Below are 9,257 nucleotides of genomic sequence, written 5' to 3' on the forward strand. Positions count from 1 at the left end.
ACATTTTTGAGTGGCTGGATTTGCTACTGGCGGCCAGTGGCAGAGCTACACTCTAAAACCTGATTCATATTTGGAGACTACTCCGGAATGGACTAGCGGTAGCAGATGAATTATTGTGGAGGAAAATAAAACCGGGAGTGTACTGTATTGCATGTGGCCGCGACGAGACACTGGTCCATCGTTTTTGGCTGTGTCCATACTCGGTTCAGTTTTTGGCTGCGACATTTCTTTACGCATATGTTCAGGTTTCAAATTTTTGAAAAATGTAAAATAATTTTTTAAAATCATAAACCATTTCATAGCATGTGAAAAGCTGTTGTAACTCTGAATAGTTTTTGACAAATGTGATTTTTTTTGAATCACGGACAGTTTAAAAAAATGTGAATAGAATTTCAAAATTCCAAACATGTTTTAAAAAACACAAAAGGAAACTGAAGTTTTGTCAAAATAGAAAGCAGGAACATTTTTTTAACTTCTGAACAATTTTAGAAATGTGCGAACATTTATTAGATTTCACGAATTCCTGTTGTGGTATAGTGGGCCGGCCCAAATTCTCGTCCGTCAGAGTAGCAGGTTATCCCGGTCAGGATTGTAGTATTCCCAGTGTGCCAAACAGGTCTAGGGTTTAAAATAGACCGGGATTACAAGTTCAGAGTGCCAATTTCCGGGATTCAAATTTCAGGGTTTGATTTAGCTTTCACCTACAACTTCAAGGTTTGTTTTGGACTTTTTCCTTTGATGAACCGCGTTGGAGTTGCCCTTAGGTTCTATCTAGAACTTTACTTCTAAATTTAAGCACCAAAATGAAAATCGAGTTACTTTTTTCACTAAACTAAGATTAGTATAGGTCTGATTCACAATTCATTTATCATGTAGTATGAAATCCTTGAACTGCAACGGAAATCAGGAAATTTACAATCATGCATATATATCGCACTATATGTTTTATATTTTTTAAAGGAAGAAAATGATTATTTTGGACATAGTGCTGTTATGATCATTATGTTTATCTTCTGATTGCTAATTCTTTTGTACTGTGAATTTTAAGGCCACCAAAAATTGCTATGTAGCATATTTTCCATGGTGGCTAGTTATAGCTGGGAGGCAGACCTCGCTGCAGCGGCGTGAGATTTTCTGTAAATTCTTTCCTACTACAAACATACCTATACAGTTTTGAATGTGCTTTTGTGCCTGATGATATTCACTATCCACTCGTCCTGTTAGGCATGAGGCTCAATAACATGTCATAATTTTAGTACCGACAAATATAATCTTATGCCTCTTCAACTGGCAATTGATTTAGTTCTCTGGGTTGAATTGCTATTTTGCCATTTATTTGTGCAGCCTGCTGTTTACATTTATCTTCATTCCCTTCTTACTCAATGTTATATAGTTTTCAGTTTTCTAGTTTGAGGTGAACTGTCATAATTATCTGTATGCAGGTCAAGAAAGAAATGACCCTTGTTTAAATTTGTCAGTGCTTACATATATCTAATTTTCTAGGCATGTGTATTAAGCTTCTTTCGATGTCTTGTCTTCTGGCCATGTGTCTTCTACCAACTTTTGTAGAATTTAAGTTTCCTTTTTCTGATGGCAGGCTGCCAAGGTGGAATTGGACGAGGAGGAATGTTAAGCAGTGGCCTTAGTGGTGGGGGTGGGCATGGTGGTAAAGGCGGGGATGGTTTTTACAGCGGCAAGCATTCAGGTGGCGGAGCTGCATATGGTAGTGCTGATTTGCCTTGTGAACTTGGCAGTGGCAGTGGTAATGTCAGTACAACATCTTCAACAGCTGGTGGTGGTATAATAGGTAACAATGATGGTGTACATGGACCATGACCATCCTCTATCAAGTCATGATATTCTTAATAGCACTGGCCTTTACTGCCTTTTCATTTCCACATTCAGTGATGGGTTCTTTGGAGCAATCTCTGCCTATTCTCTCTCTCTCTGGTTCAGTGGAAGCCAACGGTGGCAGTTTCACTGGTGTGGCGACTCATGCTGCAAATGGAGAACCTGGTGGTGGTTCTGGGGGCACAATTCTTCTATTTGTGCGGACTTTATCCTTAGAGAACAACTCTGTACTTTCTAGTGTTGGTGGGGTTGGAAGCAATGGTAGTGGTGGAGGTGGAGGCGGTCGCATTCACTTCCACTGGTCCGACATTCCCACTGGAGATGACTATGTTCCTTTTGCAACTGTCAAAGGATCAATACTTGCGAGGTGCGTCCTGAAAATCTGATGCTTTCTCTGTTGGCCTTTTCCCTGTCGTTCAACCTGCTATTTTATTCAGGAAGTAAGGTTGTCTTTTTTTTTAGCTTTTTATTTGTATTATAAGTTTTTTAAGGCTATTCCGTGTTGCACTGGTGTTTCAGAATAATATATGTAGCTTTGCAGTTCCTTAATTTGAATCTTGGAGCAGTTTAAAGGATTTTGGGTGGCTTTGTCTTGTCTAAAGCCAGTTTTTGTATACCTTGTTTTTTATTCAAAACTTATTTCCTACTGGTGTTAAGTTGCTTCTTGTCTCTTTATTCTCTCATTTTAAATGAAAGGGGTGCTGGCAGGGCCCCTCCAGCTCTGACGTGACTACTCTCTGTTAGTCCTGTATAGCAGCTCCCCCCCCCCCCCCCCCCAGCCAATTCTTCCCCTCCCTTGTACAGTCCCCTCTCCTGTAAGTACATCTGTTTTCAGTAAAATTTACTGTCGGGGCTCCGTTAAAAAAAATCCCTTTCTTCATGTTCCCTCTGCCGTGTCAGGGTTCTATGATTTTTACTGCCATCTTATTTGTTGTCGAACAACTGAAGATGTCTTAATGCACAGAACATTGGTAAACCTGTAGGCTGACTCTGTGTTGTTATTACAGAGGAGGAATTGTCGAAGGCCGAGGTTTTCCTGGTGAGAATGGCACAGTTACAGCAAAAGATTGCCCGAAAGGTCTTTATGGTACATTTTGCAAGGTAAACGAGAAGCACGTTTCATTCACTCCTTTGTGCCGTTATTTATTATGTTATGAGCAGAAGGTCAGTTGCCCATTATTTTTTTCTTCTTCTGTCTATTACGGTTTCTTGAGGCACATAATACCTTTTTTATTGGCACCATTTGGTGCATTGCTATTTTCGAATATTGAATATTGGTGCGCTTACCATGTTTCAGTGTTTGAGACAGATAGGATAAATGTACCGAGATAGCAGCGTGCCATTGTCATACCTATTATCATTTTAGCTCAGTTAACTAATGTAACTAAATTTACTAATTAACATTGTTGCAATAATTTCTACGGCGAAATGCAGGAGTGTCCTGTAGGAACATACAAGAACATTACCGGGTCTTCTAAGTCCTTGTGTTCTCCATGCCCTGCATATGAGCTCCCTCATCGGGCTATATACATGCATATCCGAGGTAACTCTTACTGTATTTATTGCTGTATGAGAAATATGTATCTTCAGTACAGGTCAAATGAATTCAATAGCCAGTGTATCATACATGTATTTTATACAAAAATACATACCTTGTGGGATCTTTTTTTTTATGATGTGGTGTTATTTATAAATTCATATACCTAATGGTCTTGTTTGCAAAAGAACCTGTGGGTAGATGCCAGAGCTTTGTGTGTGGCTCAACCACTGAGCCATTTGCTTTTAGCTCATTGTGTTATGTTCAAGAAACTGGATTACAAGTTTTTTTTGTGTTCTTTTGTTACACTTCTATTTTTTATAGTTTCAGAACATTTGTGTTCACAATCAATAGTTCTGTTAGATTAACCTTGATTTTCTAATCTTAAATAACATTTTTCACAGGAGGTGTCGCTGAAACCCCATGCCCGTACAAATGTGTGTCAGATAGATATCGTATGCCTCACTGTTTTACTGCTCTTGAAGAGCTAATATACACTTTTGGTGGACCTTGGTTCTTTGGCTTGCTTCTTTCAGGCCTTCTTGTTTTATTGGCTCTTGTTTTGAGTATTGCTCGGATGAAGTTTGTTGGTACTGATGAGTTTCCTGGACCAGCACCAACTCAACATGGCTCCCAAATTGATCACTCTTTTCCCTTCCTAGAATCACTGAATGAGGTAGTGGAATACATTCTGTTGCCATGGCTCAGTGCATTAAGCTGTTGCATGATCATGCTGGGTGGTGTTTGAAATTTCTGCTAATGTGATAGGTACTGGAAACAAATAGGGCCGAAGAATCTCACTGCCATGTGCACAGGATGTTTTTCATGGGCCCAAATACCTTCAGTGAACCTTGGCATCTCCCGCACACGCCACCTGAACAGATTACAGATATTGTGTATGCCCGTGGTCAAGATTACATTTGCACAAATTCCCTTAAGTCATTTAGCTGTCTTGTTATAAATTTTCCCAATATTCATGTTTTTTTTCATGAATTTTACGTAGCCCTTTGTCTTATAGAAATATATAACTGAGTATTGACTGCTGTTGTGCTGTTTGTCTTCTGTTGTCAGATACGAGGATGCGTTTAACAAGTTTGTCGATGAGATCAATGCTCTGGCAGCTTATCAGTGGTGGGAGGGATCGATTTGTAGTATTCTGTGTATACTTTCCTACCCCTTGGCATGGTCCTGGCAACAGTGGCGCCGAAGAAAAAAGTTACAACGACTACGTGAGTTTGTTCGATCTGAATATGATCATTCGTGCTTACGGTCGTGCCGTTCACGTGCCCTTTACGAAGGACTGAAGGTATTGTGTTTTCCAATACCAATTTTTTCATAGAAAATTGCAGTTTGTTATGAATTGAATTTTTTTCTTGAAATTAGGCTGTTTGGTATCACTTTTTCATACGAAACCAATGTCTAAGTGTTATCTACTTGATTTAAGTGAATTATCCAATATTTTGAGTCCACAGATGCATAGTACTCCCACCCACCACAGAATAACTAGAAATATCCAGGGCATCCAAACAGATAAAAGGAATGTGGTGTTTGATTTATAAGTGTGGCCATGTTGACTGTGCATTATTGGCTGCTATAGCAGTACACATCGTAGGTTGCACCTTGCCACCTACAATTCCAGTTGTTATATAACTAGCAGTCTGATATTATGGATTGAGGGTGGTCTCTTTTTTCCGATTTATAGGTAGCTGCCACTCCAGATTTAATGCTGGGTTATTTGGATTTTTACCTTGGTGGGGATGAGAAAAGGCCCGATCTGCCCACTTGTCTTCATCAAAGATTTCCAATGTCCTTGATTTTTGGCGGTGATGGAAGTTACATGGCTCCATTTTCACTTCACAGTGATAGTGTAGTCACAAGTCTTATAAGCCAGGTTGATTCTGAAACATTTCCTTCTGTGCCGAATCACTGAAATAACGTTTTATTCAGTTCCTGATAAATATCTTTTGTAGGTTGTACCATCATCAATATGGCACCGTCTTGTTGCTGGACTGAATGCCCAGCTGCGTTTGGTTCGTCATGGAAATTTGAAAGTAACCTTTCTTCCTATGCTCAAATGGCTTGAAACTCATGCAAATCCTGCCTTAGACACATACCATGTACGTGTTGACCTTGCATGGTTCCAAGCTACAGCATTAGGATACTGTCAATACGGTCTTGTTATTCATGCTGTGGAGGGAGAAGCCGTGGCTGCTGAACTTCAAAGTGGCTCTAGAATAATATTTGATCAACATTCATTGTGAGTTATCTGTTACTAGCTCCAGTTATTCTTCATTTTCTTCTCTTATCACAATTTAACTAATGATCCTATGTCGAGCAGAAACCAGAATGAAGATGCTGACTCTCAACTAGGCCACTCAAGGAGCAATGATGCTTATATGTGTAAAAGAATAACCGGTGGAATTCTCAATGTTGACAACTTGATGACGCTCAAAGACAGGAGTGATTTGTTTCATCCCCTGTCTCTTATCTTGCATAATACTAAACCGGTTGGACATCAGGTGACTTGTTTTGCAGAGACTGACCATTATTTCAACCCCTAGTGTGGTTACGAAGAGATTCAGAGTATCTTACACTTGTCATGGGTATTTTGCTTTCTTAACTGCAGGATCTTGTTGGTCTGGTCATCTCAATATTGCTTCTTGCAGATTTTAGCTTAGTGTTGCTTACGTCTCTCCAGCTATATTCTTACTCTATGGTCGACATTTTGTTAGTCTTGTTTGTTCTTCCTCTTGGAATACTGGCACCATTTCCAGCTGGGATAAATGCTCTCTTTAGTCATGGCCCACGTCGCTCAGCAGGCCTTGCTCGTGTGTATGCGTTGTGGAACATTACATCTCTGGTTAATGTTGTAAGTACCCTTCTTTGCCTGTATATATATTTTGCTATTACTAGTTCATTTCGAATGTTGTATATTTTGGGGACTATAATCAGGGTTAAAATTATCACTGTTTTCTGGAGGGGTTTTTCATTGGTTTATTGTGTTTGATATTATCATAAAGTTTTTGCACATGCACATATTCACACACATTCACAAACAAAACAGAGCACATGCACATATAATATTACTTATCCGTATTTATCGAGCTGTAAAACTAGGCAATTATGTTCAGTGGTTTGTCTGGATGTCATGCAGAATCAGATTCATGTCATTTGAATATTTGCTCGTTACAACAGTAATATATTGTCAGTGTTTGAGTTTGTTGCACCTTTCACAGACAAGCATGCCTACTGATTTTACGACTATACAATCATTATCATATTCTACTCTGGCTGAATACTAGCAAGTTCAGCTATACCTATCATTATCATGTTTTTGTGCTTGCTATTCCAATACCAGTTTCAATGTTTTTTAAGCTCTTTGTAACCTATTTGCATTTGACTTAGGTCGTGGCCTTTGTATGTGGACTTGTGCATTATAAGTCATCAACAAAAAGACATCCAAGCATGCAGCCATGGAATTTGGGCGGGTAAGCATCTTTGCCCGCTCTGTGAAGAAGGGTTACATGAGCATTAAATGCAATTGGTCGGCCATATCTTATACTCCCTCTGTTCGGAAATAACTGATGTGGTTTTAGTTCATTGAACTAAAACCACATCAGTTATTTCCGAACGGAGGGAGTATTTAGGAACGGAGGAACTACCTCCGTTCATAAATGTAAGACATTTTTGCAGTTCAATTAGGAACAGAGGGTGTAGCACCTAACAACTCGGAGTTCAAATCTTTTCAGGGATGAAACTAGCTGGTGGTTATTCCCAACTGGACTCGTGTTGTGTAAATTGATCCAAGCAAGGCTTGTTGATTGGCACGTCTCCATCTTAGAGATCCAGGATCGTGCGGTATACAGCAACGACCCAACTATATTCTGGCAGTGATGGCATTCGGATCACCGAAGTGGTCATGGGAGCTTTTTGCAACTCAAGTTTTTGGGAGTTGATAAAACGAAGGCTAGAAAGCTAGCCCATTCTTTGTCGGCCAGATAGAGGAAGCAAGCACAAAGTAGAATTCCTACATATGCATGCTTATAGTTTGCTGTTAGTCTTGCGCAGCCATAACATTTTCCTTGTAGATAAGAAGGTTTAACACATCCATTCATTATAGGATTTAGACACCATAGGCTTACAACTTTACCAGAGCTAATCACCGACATATACAGATAGCGGGGTGGGTGAGTGCAAATGATCAAATATGAAATTACCCTGCTCGTGGTCCAGTTTGATGAACACAACAAATTACCATTTTTGGCATTTTTGTTTGATCTAGTGGGCTGATGCATCATGCCCGCCGTTAGTTGCTGGGGTGATCTAGTGGGCTGATGCATCATGCTCAATGTTGGCTTGATAAGCTAGAAGTTTCCATCTGAAGCATTGTGTTATGTAACGAATGCATTCCTATTTTTAGTACTTTCTACGGTTCATATTACTTGTCTTAGATTTGTCTAGATAAATCCAAGACAAGTAATATGGATCGGAGGGAGTACAAAGGTCTATTATCAATTGCATCTGATCTTTATGTTTCCCCCCCTTTGGGGGAGTATATGTTTGAAACTATGAATCTAGATGTTTCTACACTCATCACAAATGGCATTTTGGTCATACGGTCTCAAATAAGAAATAATATCACATGAAAACCAACATTCAAAGAAAGATATTGTCGATTGCATCTGGTTTTCATGTTTATTAACCTTTCAGAAGTATATGATCAAGGTTTTGAAACTATGAATCGAGATGTTTCTACACTCCTCACAAATGGCATTTTGGTCACACGGTCTCAAATAAGGGGGAGTATCACATGAAAACCAACATTCCAAGAAAAATTCATCAAAGAAAAACTGAAAATACATGAAATGTTAAGAGGGGCAAGTTTTATTGTCATGTGAAATTCCAAGTTGAAAGTTATGGAAAACAAATTAACTATGAATAGTGATGTTTCTGTTTAACACTATTCAGGATTTTGTCTTTCCATATCTCGCATCCTGTGATATGTTTGAGCTTGAATTTTCTCATGGCAATTAAATGTCACCATCTTAGGGCATTTCTAACCGATCCTTTGAAACTTAAGGGAGTAAATGGCGGAGTAAAGTTAGTGGAGTACAATTTTACTCCACTAACGGTGGCCGCACCTAGCCGATCCTCTAAAAGTTAGTGGAGTAAACATAAAATTGTCTTGATTTTGTGTCCTAGCCACACCAATTTCAAACACTACATAATACATATCTTAAAATCATTTAAATGAAAGCATGGATAGCAATAATCGTCATAACATAAAGTTTCATCATCGCGTTTTTCAAATTTAAACATGCGAAGTTCACCCAAAAAAACATCACTTCAAAGTTCAAACATAATGTTTGATTCAAAATCACCACAAACATAGCATATGTATATGTTGTGGATCCAGCCAATCATTGGCATGTGCACCACCACACTCTTGGCCACCACCATTCAAACAAGGTCATTCGCAAAGAAATCAACGTTGCCACCCTCTCAGCCACCATCACCCTCACCACCACCCTCTCGGCCACCATCACCATCACCACCACGACCATCACCACCATCGCCATGAGCACCATCACCACCCCCTCGGCCACCAATCCCTCGGCCACCACCAACATTCCGAAGAGAGGCCGAGATTTCTCCATGAGTGAGCCCCCAATACTCTCTTGCGGTTTCATCCATTGTGTTTGGATTCATGAACATGATATGCTCAACCCTGACCTCTTGGGAGTGGTCTTCGCAATTCTTTGGATCCACTTCTCATTCTTGCATAGCTCTTTGTAGCAATGATGCAAAGTGAAGGGCTTGTGGCTGAACTTGGTGTTTCGATGCTTGAATAGCTCTTGGATGTAGGGGG

General features: G+C 39.6%; 1 protein-coding gene across 1 annotated transcript; it reads left to right on the forward strand.

Moving 5' to 3' along the window:
* Nucleotides 1–1,575: 1,575 nt before the first annotated feature.
* Nucleotides 1,576–7,919, forward strand: LOC125553859. The gene is made up of 13 exons (XM_048717528.1): nt 1,576–1,807; nt 1,906–2,218; nt 2,859–2,952; nt 3,286–3,394; nt 3,793–4,064; nt 4,157–4,284; nt 4,460–4,694; nt 5,091–5,279; nt 5,359–5,645; nt 5,727–5,907; nt 6,015–6,257; nt 6,794–6,876; nt 7,138–7,919. The coding sequence occupies exons 1-13, from the start codon at nt 1,591–1,593 to the stop codon at nt 7,280–7,282; spliced, it is 2,496 nt and encodes an 831-aa protein (XP_048573485.1). The 5' UTR covers nt 1,576–1,590; the 3' UTR covers nt 7,283–7,919.
* The last annotated feature ends 1,338 nt before the right edge of the window (nt 7,920–9,257 follow it).

Source organism: Triticum urartu, chromosome 1 (assembly GCF_003073215.2).
Source record: "Triticum urartu cultivar G1812 chromosome 1, Tu2.1, whole genome shotgun sequence".
Classification (NCBI taxonomy): Eukaryota; Viridiplantae; Streptophyta; class Magnoliopsida; order Poales; family Poaceae; genus Triticum; species Triticum urartu.

What these genes read in the sequence shown, in the direction of transcription:
- LOC125553859 (XM_048717528.1), top strand. Translation starts at nt 1,591, where the DNA reads ATGGCAGGCTGCCAAGGTGGAATTGGACGAGGAGGAATGTTAAGCAGT. An exon ending in AAAGGATCAATACTTGCGAG is followed by an intron (nt 2,219 to 2,858) that starts GTGCGTCCTGAA and finishes TTGTTATTACAG; the next exon opens with AGGAGGAATTGTCGAAGGCC. An exon ending in TTACATCTCTGGTTAATGTT is followed by an intron (nt 6,258 to 6,793) that starts GTAAGTACCCTT and finishes CATTTGACTTAG; the next exon opens with GTCGTGGCCTTTGTATGTGG.